Here is a 13,945-nt window from a genome sequence, read left to right as displayed (position 1 = left end):
TGTCTTGGAGCTTACTCTATAGACCAGGCTGACTTCAAACTCACGAAGATCTACCTGCCTCTGCCTCCTGAGCACTGGGATTAAAGGCATGCACCAACACCACCCAGCAACATTTATTTTTATTTTATTTTATGTGCATTGATGTTTTGTCTACTTGTCTGTCTGTGTGAGGGTGCCAGATCTCCTGAAACTGGAGTTACAGTTGTGAGCTGCCATGTGCCTGCTGGGAATTGTACCTGGGCTCTTCTGGAAGAGCAGCCAGTGCTCTTAACCACTGAGCCAACTCTACAGCCCCTAGGGACAGCTTTATTTTAAACACAGTGGCAAGCTCTTAGGCTGGGAGGAGGACAAACTCAGCTTAGGGACAAGGCTTTAGGCTCTAGCAGAACAAAGCCTGGATTTTTTATTCCTTCACCACAGGCTCAAGCTTCTTTTTATTTGTTTGATTGAGACAAGTCTAACTACTACACTGCGCTCACAAGGCCAGGAATTTACTATCTAGCCCAGGCTGGCCTTGTACTCACAATGCTCTTGATTTAGCCTCTCAGGAGCTGGGGTTATAGATGGGTGCTGCCACATCCTCTCAGGCCTGTATTCTGTAAATAAGAGACGTTTTTAGCATAACAGAAACTGAGTGTATGTTTCCTAAACACATTTTCTCTTCTTCCAGTACAGCAGGAGCTGGGATGCGATGACCCAGAGGACGGCTCCAAGGCCCTAAGATGTAGAAACACTAGACAGAAGTAGTCCAGGCCCCTGAATGACATGGAAGAATAGAGCCCCAGTGTTGTCTGCCCTGTCCCCTACTTTGTGACTTAACTAGCAATGAGTTTGTATTCTCTAAAACTGCTGAAATACTGAGGTTGTTTGTTATGGCAATCGCTTTCCCCTGGTTGACTCACCCATTAAAATTGGAAAGTGCTAATGAAAAGACTTCGTTTGGCCTTGAAGAACGGGCAGGATAGTGCACGCAATTTCCTAATAATTGCAACTCACCTGGGGGGTGGGGGGAGGGACCAGTCTTCTCCAGTTTACACTGCATCTCAGGACTTCCATGTTTTCACAGAACTCCTGCGGTGTGGTATTGATCAGTGGGAGATACCGGAAGCCTTGTGATAGAGAACCTGGCAGCCCCAGAGTCCCAAGAGTGATGGGTAGCAGCTGCTAAGTGGACTCAGTTGTCCTGGACCCAAGAGGAAGTCGGGAAACCTAGTAGGCAGGTCAGGGCCTATAGAAATGTCTACAGTGGCCCCAGAATAAGAAGTATTAGAGAACATGATTTGCGCTTCCTTTGATTAAGTGCAGGACACTCTAGAGAGGTTTAAAGTGCTGCCGGGTGTCACAAAGACAAGAGGTGACAAAGAAGGGACCCATCTGTAAATGATCGGGACCCCCACATGGGATCAATGTGGCTTCTGTTCTGACTTCTATAACATTTTCTCTTCAGAGAAGGCACAGTTTCAGGAGTGACAGGCTGTTCCAGGTCACCCCCCTCCAGTCACCTTTCTTTGACTTTCCTTGAAGGCGAGCTAAGTTTGGATGCCAGGGAGGCCTGGGGAATCTGAACCTTCTGCAGTAACCTCAGTGGGCGTTTTGGCATCCGAGATATTCAGTCCACCTGCTAACTAGGGAGAAACTCACAGCTGTTCCTATGGCAGGGTAAGTAACCTGATATCTCTGGTGACTGCTTAGAGTTTTTTCTTTAAATTGAGAGAAAATCAGTAAGCAGAGGCAGGAGGGTCGACCCACATTCCTCAAACTCAGTGAATTTCAGACCAGCCTGGAGGGGCGAGACTCTGCCCCTCAAAGATCCCCAAAAGAACAAATAATGAAATCAACTGAAAAAAGAAAGGTAGGCTAAGTTTGAGAACTCTGTTTCTGAGCTGTAATTCTTATGTTCAAATGGGGGAAACTGTGACAAGAAGCCATCTGAAGGGGACAAGACAAACAAAATGGATAAAAGCTGTGGGGGCCAGAGAGGTTGTGGGCTTTCAGCATCTGCTTCCCTCTGCAAACTATTGGCCAAAGCTGGGTTGCTAGGTACATGCGGCACTTGGAGAAGCCTTACAGTTTATGTTTTTGTGTGGGGTTTATCCATGTGCATATGTGTGTGTGACTGTGTATGTGGAATGAGTCCAGAGGTTGTTCTGGGGTATCTTCATCTGTCTTACTTTCCACTTTTATTTTTCTTAGTTTGCTTCTTATTGTGTGATGAGACACTATGAACAAACCAATCTGTGGAAGAAAGTGATTACTTCGTCTTACAACCCCACCAGGTTACAGTCAATCACTGGGGGAAGTCAGGACAGGAACTCAAGCAGGGAGGAACCTGGAGGCAGGAACTGAAGTAGAGGCCTGTGGAGAATGCTGCTTACTGGCTTGCTCTCCGTGACTTGCTCAGTCTGCTTTCTCATACAGCTCAGGACCTCCTATCCAGGGGTGGCACTGTCTCCAGCAGGTAGGGCCCACACACGCACAGCAATCATAAACCCAGAAAATGCCCCGCAGGCTTGCCCAGAGATCAGTCTGATGGAGATACTTTCCAATTGGGGTTTCCTCTTCCCAGAAGATTTGAGCTTCTGTCAGGTTGCCAAACAACAAGATGACAATGACACAAAACCTAAGCAACACACTCACTAAATCTGGAACTCACTGCTTCTGCTAGTCTGGCTGGCCAGAGAGCACCAGGATCCTCCTGGCCCCCAACCAATGCTGGGGCTACAGGAACACACAACCATGCCTGGCTTTTATGCGGCACTGACCATCTGAACTCAGGTTGTCATGCTTGCCCAACAAGTCCTTCACACTGAACCATCTCCCTAGATCAGCGGGTCCCAACCTTCCTAATGCTGCGACCCTTTAATACAGTCCCCCACCCATAAAATTATTTCCCTGTGACTTCGTGACTGTAACGGATTGCAGTGTAAACATCTGATTTACAGGGTATCTTGATATGTGACCCCCAATAGGGTTTTGACCCACAGGTTGAGAACCACTACTACTACTACATCCTTATGTGTTTTTTACTGAGACAGTCTCTCTCTCTCTCTCTCTTTCTCGGTTTTGTGAGACAAGGTTTCTCTGCATAGCCCTGGCTGTTCTGGAACTCACTCTGTAGACCAGGCTGGTCCTAGAATTCAGAGATCCTCCTGCCTCTACCTTCTGAATGCAGGGATTAAAGGCACCGCCCACCACTGCCTGCCGAGATAGTGTCTCTTTGGATAACCCAGGCTAACACTGAACTGGAGCTCCAAGCTGCCTCAGCCTCCTGAGTGCTGACTTTGCAGGCCTGTGTCACCAAGCCTGGCTGTGAAGTTTTCAAACTGTGATACGCACAGCTTCAACTCATTTCGATTCCAGAAGCAGGGGTACTCCTGGAGTCTCTTTCTTCTTTGTTCTCTACTGTGTCTGACTTCCTGTTCTGGGCCACCTCAGCCTGTTCCAGGTGCTTAAGTTTCTGTCCTGTATGTCCTTCTCACATCCCAGCTCACCGACACCAGTCTTCACTTCTCTGTGTTCTGATGAGCTGCTCTGATATCAGGCAAGCACCTACTGGTTTGTTGTGACTTGTAGTGTTTCTTTTCTTAGATGACCTACATTGACATAAAATAAGGCTTTTAGTCATATCCAGAGAAGCTGGCAAACTGTAAATATTTCAGTTACAGATCACTGCAAGAATTAACACACCAGGGACCGGTGAGATGGCTTAGCGGGTAAAGAAGCTTAGAGTCAGGCTTGATCTGAGTTCAGTTCCTGATGCCTACACAATGGAAGGAAAGACCCGGTCCTCCAAAGTATGCATGTACTCACACACATGCATACATAAAATAAACAAACATTAAAAAAGAATTAACACGTAATTCATTAAGCCATTAAAATTATTATCGTTATTGTGAGATGTGGTGACCCCTTTTAATAACATTTTTTATTTATTTTTATGTGTATGAGTGTTTTACCTGCATGTATATCTGTGTACCATGTATGTGTCTGATGCCCGAGGAGGCCAGAGAGGGCACTGGTGGAGTTACAGATGGTTGTGAGTTGCCATGTGGGTGCTGTGCTGGGCCTCTGGAAGAGTAGCCAGTGCTCTTATCCACTGAACCATCTCTCTAGCCCCCAAATTACTAATTTTATTACTCGGTAAGTTAAAAAGTTAAACCTTTAATAACAAGCCAGTGCAGTGGTATACATCTTTAATCTCAGAACTTGGGAGGCAGAGGCAGGCAGATCTCTGAATTCCAGGCCAGCTTGATCTATGTCGTGTGACCCAGTCTCAAACAATAAGACATCAATCTAAAGCACACCAGACACTGATGAAACACTGGTTTCCGGTGCTCAGGGCTTTGCACGTTTGACTCTCAGAACAGGAGTTATCGGCATTCAGCAGATGGTAAGGAGACCTGCCTAGATAAACGAGAAGCTCCAGCTTCAAGCTGTTGTAATGTTTTCGGTATTCATGCACTAAAACGCCGATCTCTTGGTGCCCGTGGGTGGGAAACCAGTCGGCTCCTATTCGCCTGACCTTGCAAGCCACGAGCAGCCTGTAGTGTGTAAATGGATACCTGAGACCAAGAAAACCACGTCAGAGCCTCTGTATACTTTAATCCACACTTAAGACGGGGGAAAAGAGCCACAGGAGCTGTGTGCTTTAAAAGGATAGTATCATTTAATTCTCTCAGCAAGAAGGAGATAGCAACATTTTCGTTTTAAGAGAGCCAGCCAGGTGTGGTGTTGCATGTCTGTAATTCCGGCGCGCACAAAGTAAAGGCCGGAGGATTAGGGGTTCCAGGCCAGTTTCAACTACGCAGCCAATTCGATACCAGTCCATACTACAATGATCTCAAATATATGTAATTTTAAAAATTAATAAATCCCCCCCTTTTTTTGAGACAGAGTTTCTCAGTGTAGCTCTGTCCCGGAAATCACTCTGAAGACCAGATTGCCTCTGCCCTCCAAGTGCTGGGAATTTTAAAGGCGTGTACCACCACCACTGTCTGTCCAGGAAAAGCATGCGCAGCCACACCTGGCCATAGATAAATAAGTGAAACCTGGTGAGCTGTCACGTGCCTGTATTACTGGGTTTGGAGGTGGTGGGGTGGGGGTGGGGGAGATCAGGAGTTCAAGGTCATTCTCACCTACAAAGCCAATTCCCATTAAGACCCTTGTCTCAAAAACTTGGACAAAGCCAAAGCTCAGTGACTTGCCAAGATGGCCCTGGCAGTAACTAACACAAGTAGGCTTCAAAAACCAGTTTGTCTATTCCAAACCCACGCGAACTGAACTTCCCAGCCCGCGCCTCCCTAACTACCGGCTATCTCGTTCCACGCTCTCCACACACCGGTCGGACCGCCTGCTGAGGAAGAATGACTCCGCCCGGCGGCGCAGCGCCGCTGAGCCGGTGACCGGCAGTAGCCGGTGCCTCCTCCCAGCCGTGCTCGCTGCAAGTCACACCTTTCCCGCCCGCGGCCCCACGCGCGGCCCGCAGCGAACTACACTTCCCGGCAGGACGCGGCGCGCGCACGCGCACGGGGGGCCTCCGCCATGGCGACAGTGCTGTCCAGAGCGCTCAAGCTCCCGGGTAAGGAGTCTGCAGCCCGGCGACCACGCTGGGGAGGCCTGGTCTGAGGAGAGGGGCGGACGAGGCTCGGCGGGGCCTGGCTGTTAGCTGGGAGGGCTGCAGCGCTCGGGGGACGAGAAGGGGCGCCGGGGTGTGGGTCGGGGGCGCTCGGGGACACTTGGGGACTCGCGGGGACTCCCGGGGCAGAGACTGCTGGAGGCGCGCGGGGCCGGGTTGGGGGCGGAGGGGCGCGACGGTGACTGTCAGGTCAGAGAGCCTGACACCGCCGTCTCCCAGGGAGGGCCGGCCGCCGGAGCATCCTTCCCTGAGCGCCATGACTCGCTGCTGCGATCTGGGGCTGGACCAGAGGGGGAGCCGGGGGCTGCAGGACTGTGAGTGAGTGGCCTGGGCGGAACAGCGTCTCCGCTTGCTGACAGCCGCCTGGCAGCAGCGAGCCAGCCGGGGCAGGTGTTCCCCTTCCTCCTGGGTGGAAGAGGAAGGCGAAGAGATTAGGAAAATGGCTAATTGAATCGCACAGGGTCACACAGCAGGGGGCTATGTTTGAACCAAGGCGCAGCTATCGTCGTTAGCAATTTTTAAGCATTTAGAGCTATCGAAAAAAAATTGTTGTTTTCCTTAAAAATTTAAACATACAGCCGTAAGGCTTTTTTTGTTTGTTTGTTTGGCTGATCTCTTAAGAGGAGAAGCAATTGCTTTCCCTGGCGTGTTAAAAAGGGTATCTCTGATGCCCAGCTTGAGGCTTTTGGTGGGACTCAGGGCCCTTGTTCTCAAAGAGTTTCCACTCTGCTACCTTGAAACCAGCCCTGTGTCTTAGCTGACCGGAGACTTCATGTCTTTAGATCTTTTCCCCCTTCATGGGCAGCTTGGAACACTGCAAAGAACATTGATAAGATCTATCTTGGAATGCGTACATAATACTGAAATTAAAAGAGACGTTTTCCCTGCAGGATTCATTTACCCTGAAGAAAGTCCCCTCCAGCTTGAATGCTGTCTTCTCAAAGACATAATTAAATGTCAGGCATTTTTAGCATCTCTTGTTTATTTGTTTTGGAGCCCTTGTTTTATTTTAGCATAGATGATTGTTATTCTCTGAGAATAAAACTGCAGGAAGGGGGTTAGATCAGGGGTAGAGTGCTTGCTTAGCACACACACAGACCCAAGTTCAATCCCCATCACAGAAAAGAAATGTTATTAGTATTCAAGAGGAGGGGAACGAGGGAGAATAATGAGATGGATATGAGAAAAACACAGTACTCTATGTGTGTAAAAGTGTAGTGAAACTCGGCATTTTGTATACTATTCAAAATAATGTTAAAAAGTAATTCAGGAATATCTTGGCTGATCACTTTGGAGAATGCAATGCACACAGCGCACTCTTTGGTGTATTGAGTTGTAGTTCTTCGGTCATCTGACTCTATCGAGTGAATGATTGTCTTTGGAAGGCAGTTTGGCCCCAAGGGCTGAGTTATGATCAGTACTAAGGCCTACATACATATCTATATGCCTTGCCCTATATGTGATGTGGACTCTTTTTTTCTTTTTAATTAATTAATTAATTAATGTACATTGGTGTTTTGCCTGCGTGTATGTCTTTGTGAGGGTGTCAGAATCTCTGGAACTAGAGTTACAGTTTTGAGCTGCCGTTGAGTGCTGGGAATTGAACTCCGGTCCTCTGGAAGAGCAACCAGTGCTCTTATCCACTGAGGAGTCATCTCTTCAGCCACACCCCACTTCTTTTCTTGTTTTTCTCCTAGTCTTTCCCTTGCCCCTTTTCTTCACTGCCCAAAATACAATTTGTGGCTTTTAAATTAGGTAGAAGTTACTTTCTCAAAGCTGTTATTGGATACCTTGTAAATTGGGGCTGTGACTCTGAGGTCCTGTTTGTTACTGTGCTCTTAGGTAACCCTCTTGGTATTTTTTTTTTTTTTGTGTGTGTGGGGGGGGGGAAGCAAATGGAATGGTGGCTATGAACAGGAGCCAGACTCTGGATTTGGCTGGATTTGTTTTGATTTTACCTCTGCATTGAGGATCCGATCCAGGGCCTTGTATATGCATGCTAGGTGTACAAGCTGCTGGTTGGGCTTCATCCCCAGCCAGGCTCCGGGGTTCACTTGGTTAGCTGCTTTACACCTTTAAGCTTTAGTTTCCTCATCTGCAGTAATAGCGTTGTTCTCGAACTTTCTCAACATGCCACACGCTGCATTGCATAGTTATCTCACGGGGGTCATTTGGGATGGTAAAAGAGAGAGTTATTCTTAGGAATTTAATTAGCTTCTTGCACACCAGCTATTGTTTTGGTCACTAGTAACTTATGGGGGCGGAACACGGGGAAGACCTGATCCAGCGGTGAGTGACACAGGGACCCAGCTCTGCTGGGGATGCAGTTCATCCTCTGGAACCCTTTCACTGAGCTCTGGATGGGAAGGCATTTGGCTCCTGTGCCCGGCACGAGGTTAATAAGTAACAGAGGGACAATGTGGCATTCATAAAGCCAGTAGGACAGCTTATCTCTTAGGTATATGTTTTTTTAGTTTTAAAGTTTAAAGGTCAAACACGGAAGGGACTGTTTGAGTACAGTGTTATTGTTGTGGTTTGTTTTATGGGATGTGACTTAGAGGACCGGGCCTCTAGGTAAACTAAACCATACAGGGAATTGTTGACTTTGGTACAGGCATGTATCCCGTCCCACGTGTGAGTTACAGTGTGAGCTGAGGTAGAGGGTGGCACAGGGTGGCATATGTCTCAGTGCGTTTCCCTAAGCACACCTGGGCGTAACGCGGTTGCGTCCCTTCGCAGGAAGGAACAGGAACGATTCCACTGCACCATTTGGGAACACTGTTGAGTCACTGTCTCAGTCTCCCGGGAGGAAAGCAGCGCCTGTGAGAAGCTTTTACATCACTGTGTTATGAAACCAGAGCCTTCTCTTGTAATCTTTGCAGGCAGAAATAGTTATAGAAGCGTGTGTGTGCATGCACGTGCGCGTGGGTGCGTATGCCCGTGTCTGTGTGTGGGTATGTGCATGTGTATGCAGGAGCCCGTGGTGGTTAGAGGCATAGGATCTCCCCTGGAGCTGTCTCATGTGTGTGCTAGGAATTAAGTGCAGGTCCTGCAAGTGTAGCGCATGCTCCTAACTACTCAGTGATCTTCTAGCCCCTCTTTGCAGACATCTCACTGACTGAAAACCTGGGCCTTTGGAAGATGGCTCAGTCGGTAAGAGCGGTTGCTGTACGAGCATGAGGACCTGAGTTCGAATCCCTAGTACCCACATAAAAAGCTGGCTGCACATGTGCCTATAACCCCAGTGCTGAAGGGCTAGAGGCAAGAGGATTCCTGGGGCTTGCTGGCCACCAACTTAGTTCCAGTTTCAGTGTGAGATCTTTTTCCAGGAAAATAAAGTGGAGAGCAATATAACAGGACACCTGCTACCCTCCTGGCATGTGGGCACACACATCTGTGTGCACAGTGTACATACACTACACACACACACTGTGCATACATATACACATGTATACATATAATATGCACATGTGTGCTACACATCGCACATACATATACATGTATACACCATAAACACACACACACACACACACACACCTGGGTGCTCACCAAAAGCAGCGGACTCAGAGTGAGTGCTGCAACTCTGGACTGTGAAGCACAGACTCTTGTCTGGTCTGAGTGTGGCCTGAGGCTAGTCAGGGGCTTCATGTTCTGCCCATTTGTTTCGTTTTTGTAAACAGAGAAAAAGAAACCTTGTCTAGTTAACTTGCATTCTATAATAACTAAGCCAAAGTTTGTTTTCATACTATCTGTGTTAATGTAAATTCGAATATTTATCATGCTCCAAAGGTTGCTCTTGAATTGGCCCTAATGTCTGAGAGCTTTCAAGGCTTCAGCCAATGGTCGCTCTGTGCTCTGGCGTGCTGGCCTTCATGCTGCAGAGGTCCTGGACTTTATACCCTAAGTTCTTCCTCGGACAACTTCGGAGATATTGTCCTACTACCCCCCCCCCCCCCCCAATGCCCATGTAGCCCAGGCTGGCCTGGAGCTCCCTACACAGCCGAGAATGACTTCAATGCCGGATTGGTTCTCTTGCCTCCACCTCCCAAGTAATGATTACAGGCATATGCTACCACACCTAGGTGAAGTTAACCTATTAAAAAAATATTTTTAGTGTGTCTGGGGGGCAGCAGAGGGCTTGCACTCACGACACACATGTGGAAGTCAGAGGCTAACATGCAGGAAAGGATTTTCTATCAGGGGGTCCAGGGGATTGAACTCAGGTTTGTCGGGTTTGGCACCCACTGAGCCATCTCGCTGGTCCTTTCCCTGACTGTCCTCAAACTCTTGAGCCTCCCGAATTACGTGTTTCCCTATACCAGATGCCAGTTTGACTTTTGTCCATCATTGTTAGAAATTCGCTCCTTCACTGTAAGCTGGATGCTATGCCCTTCTGTTGTCATCCTTGAAGTCCTGCACTTTTACTGGGATGTTCAGTGAGAATTATTCTGTACCGGGTTGTCTCGGGCCTCTGTGCTGTTTGTTCTTGCAGTTAGGTGTGGCTTTATTGCAATCTCTCTCCATCCTTCTTTTGCATCTCCTTTAAATACTGTGTTATGCTCCATTTTCTCTCCTCTTCAGTTATACATATCTCTGTATTGGTCAGTTTCTTAGGGTTCAAAACTTTGGTTTGAGTTTTAGGTTTATCTGTGTGGGTTTGCGCCTGTGAGTGCCGTGCCTGTGGAGACCAGAAGAGGGCGTCAGGTCCCCTGAAGCTGGAGTTGCAGGCAGTTGTGAGCCACCTGGAATGGATCCTGGCAACTGCAAAATGGACTCGGGTCCTCTGGCAGAGCAGAGTGTGTGCTTAACCATCAAGCCATCTTTCCGGCCCTGGTTTGAGTGTTTTGAGACAGGATCTCTTTTAGAGGCCAGGGTTGGTCTGAAACTCACTAAACAGCCCAAGCTGGCCTGGAACTCTGGGCAGCCCTCCCGCAGAGCCTGCTGAGTGCTGGGCTTACAGTCACCACACAGTCTGTTTTGAAAGCCTTGGAGTTGGGAGTAGCCATTGTTGAAGTCAGACTGCCTACGTTTGAATGTACTTGCGCTTTAGCTATGGGCCAATTTCTTAAATGCTTAAACCTCATTGTCCTCCTCCAGAAAATGGGAGGTCTTTCTGTCTTCATTGTTTTGATACCTTATTGTTGATACTTTATCTTTTCTACTGAATTGTAGTTGCTTCTTAGAAGTATTACATCTTTTTATGGGTCTTTATTTCAGAAAAGATGATACTATTTTTTTTTTTTTTTGGGAATCCACTGGGAAATAGTTTAATATTTCTTTCATCTTATGGTCGGATTGATCTGCCCTCCTCCCTGCAGCAGTGATGAGGGCAAACCCAGGAACTTATGCTTGTGTAGGCAGTGCTTACCTCTATTCTCTATCCCCAGTTGCTCCTCCCAGCCCCCAGATGTTCTTTTCCTGACTGTACTCGCTGTATTTTGTGGTAGCCTTTCTTAAGTATTTTTAGAACTCAGTAGTGTCTTAGGGAGTGAATGTTAATGTTGGCTCCTTTCTCAAGACTGCTCCTGTTTTGATGGTGTAGCTGTTTTCTTTTGGGTTACTGATTGAGATGGTAGCAGTTAGCCAAGGCAGGTGTTAAGCTGGGAGCGTATGCCCCAGCCCCCAGGCGTGAGAGTTGTATTGGTCTGGACTCCAAATCCCAGCATGCCAGGTCCTGACTCCTCCCTGCGAGGGATCAGGACCACTCCCACAGGGTATTTAAGATAACTCCCAAAGGAGTAGTCTCCTGGTTCCCCCTCGGGGCCACCCGGAGAGTGCAGGAATCTCATTAAACCTGGAAATATTTTAATTTGGCTTGTTGTAATTTGCGTTGGCAGAGAGCTTGTGTTTTATGAAAAAATCCTAACATCTCTAAGTCCCTCTCTATTCCTTTCTGCGCCTCTCTATCAAATGCTGGGTCTTACATATTCTCAATGGCTAATTCTTGTCACATAGTTGCTGGCCCTGCCCCCTGATTCAAGTTTAACTTTATTAACACAGTCTCACGGTGTCACGGTGTGATCAAACATCCTGCAACATTTCCCCCTTTCTCTCCAAATAAAAAGGAAAGATTTTAACTCCATCTTAGTAAAACTATATGCAATAAGAATAAATATCAAGTAAGAATTACATTCACAATGTCCAATTCATTTGTATTTGGCAGATTTGGAGAAAATACTCTATTATCTATCCTATCTTGATGGATCTAAAGTCTTATACCTAAACTGCTTTCTGTCAGAGCTTGTAGCTTACGGACTTTCTGTAACAGCTTAGCTTCATGCCCTCGGTCACCAGTGGTGAGCCACATTTACCAGCAACAGCTCTCAGAAGTTGTTGGGCCCATGTTGCCGCAGGCATTTATACCTGGTCTCCTGGTGAGTAGCTCACCAACTGCCAGTTGGGTGCCAAGTCTTGTTAGACATCTTTTGGGCTGCCATTTCCCAAATAATGACATGGAGACTTGTTTTGTTGTTTTTTTTTTTTTTTTCAAGACAAAGTTTCTCTGTGTAGGTTTAGAATCTGTCCTGGAACTAGCTCTTGTAGGCCAGGCTGGCCTCAAACTCACATAGTAGATCCTCCTGCCTCTGCCTTCCAAGTGCTGGGATTAAAGGTGTGCACTACCACCGCCTGGCTCTGACAAGCTCTTATAACTTACATTAACTCATTTTTATTAATCTACATTCTGCCATGTGGCTTGTTACCTCCCTTCCATACTGTATGGTCAACGTCTCCATGTCTTGCTGGCAAACCCCACCTCACTTCTTCCCAGAGTTCCTCTCTCTACCCAGAAGTCCCACCTGTCCTCTCCTGCCTCGCTCGAAGGTGCCTTGGCAGAGATGCATCTTTACAGTGTACAGAAAGATTGTCCCACAGCACAGCTGGCCTCTGTCTGTCACAGCAGCCAGTCTCTTCAGGATTTGATGACGCCTGCAGTTAGTTGCTATACAGCTTGTTTCTTGGAGAGATTAATTTTTTTTTGAGACAAGGTTTATTTTTGTAGCCCTGGCTGTCCTAGGACTCAGTTTGGCGACCAGGCTGGCCTTGAACCCACAGAGATCCGCCTGCCTCTGCCTTCCAAGTGCTGGGGTTAAAGGTAAGTGCCACCACCTGGCGACATCTTCAACTATCACAGGGTCATCACCGTCAATTCTGCGGATTCTGTCTCCTTGTTCAGGTATTGACACATTGTTACTTTTACTTGTTTCCTCGAGGGGATAGAGTTTCATGAATTTGGCAGCAATTGTTCATACATCATGTGTTGGGAGTGTGTTATTTTTTCCTTCCTCTCTGCTCCCCATCCTCTCCCTCCTCCTTCCCCTCCCTCTCTCTTCCTCTTCTTCTGTCTTTCTCCTCTCCTGGTTTTAAGGAAGGGACTATGGCAGAAATGTCTCCTGTGACATTATTAATTAGAAGTGTGTGTTCCACTAATTATTTTCCACTAATAAGAGAGTCCACTAATTATTTTCTCTAGATTTGCTACAGTTGTCTGCATTTCTGTAGCATATGTTGCCAGGGCCTTCCTTCCCGTTATGGCGTAAGTCCCGGTAAAAGTGAACTGCCTTCAGTTGTTCTGTTAGCTGGTGTTTTGTTAGTGGTTTCACTTTGACAGTTTCACTTCTTTGGGAACGTTGGGAGGGAAAGACGGACAAGATTGATTGAGGCGATGCTGCTTCTAAATTTTTTACTTATTGCTCAAAATCCAGTGGTAAGGCCATTGGGTAACCTGCGTGCAGTTCGGAATCCCTGGGAGTTTTAGGAGGATTGGTGTGTGATGAAGCTGCCAAGAGCTACCAGTATTTACCGGATCACTAAACCATCTGGAACATGATGGTTTGGTTCTGTCCTGTCTGTGGTCAGACCACACCCTTGAATAGTGGTCAATTCCAGAAACCCTACTTAAAAAACTGTGAACATGTCACATTGTATGCAAAGAAGGATCATCCGAAACTGTTCCTTCAAATTATGGATTGAAGGAGATGGAGGAGTTTAACTTGGAGATGAGAAGCCTGGGCAAAGACTGTTGATGGATTTAGACAATCATAATAGAAGCCTAAATTGATTGAGTATGACAATAAGCCACACACAAAGGCCGAGTGTATATTTTCTTACATAATCCTTATAAGTGGGCTCCTCACACTGTCCTACTCAACTGTGTGCTGAGTGACTGCTTGCTGGATCTGTGAAAGGGAATGGGGATTAAATAGATTTTAAAATTTCACTCAACCTAAATTTGTTTATTTATCAGACTGGGTGGTAGTGGCCCACACTTTACTCCCAATGCTCAGAAGGCAGAGGTAGGCAGATCTCTGA

The 13,945-nt window shown here is 47.2% G+C and overlaps 1 protein-coding gene and 1 long non-coding RNA gene across 3 annotated transcripts in view; one reads left to right on the top strand and one right to left on the bottom strand.

Annotated features, from left to right (window-relative positions):
* Nucleotides 1-1,736: 1,736 nt before the first annotated feature.
* On the bottom strand, nucleotides 1,737-5,419 carry LOC126489194 (uncharacterized). The gene is made up of 3 exons (XR_007588880.1): nucleotides 5,309-5,419; nucleotides 3,337-3,593; nucleotides 1,737-2,579 (listed from the first exon to the last, which is right to left on the bottom strand). It is a non-coding gene; the product is annotated as an uncharacterized lncRNA (long non-coding RNA).
* Fam234b (family with sequence similarity 234 member B) overlaps nucleotides 5,143-13,945 on the top strand; it is a 39,874-nt gene continuing 31,071 nt past the window's right edge. Inside the window, exon 1 of one of the 2 annotated variants that reach the window (XM_050123247.1) lies at nucleotides 5,143-5,578. In XM_050123247.1, the coding sequence (XP_049979204.1) occupies nucleotides 5,542-5,578 (37 nt within the window). In that variant the 5' untranslated portion in view covers nucleotides 5,143-5,541. The remainder of the gene's footprint in view (nucleotides 5,579-13,945) is intronic. The other variant, XM_050123248.1, reaches the window with a different exon arrangement.

Source organism: Alexandromys fortis, unplaced genomic scaffold (assembly GCF_014885135.2).
Source record: "Alexandromys fortis isolate MF-2015 unplaced genomic scaffold, M_Fortis_MF-2015_v1.1 scaffold_223, whole genome shotgun sequence".
In the NCBI taxonomy this organism is placed as follows: domain Eukaryota; kingdom Metazoa; phylum Chordata; class Mammalia; order Rodentia; family Cricetidae; genus Alexandromys; species Alexandromys fortis.
This window is presented reverse-complemented; position numbering and strand designations above follow the sequence as displayed.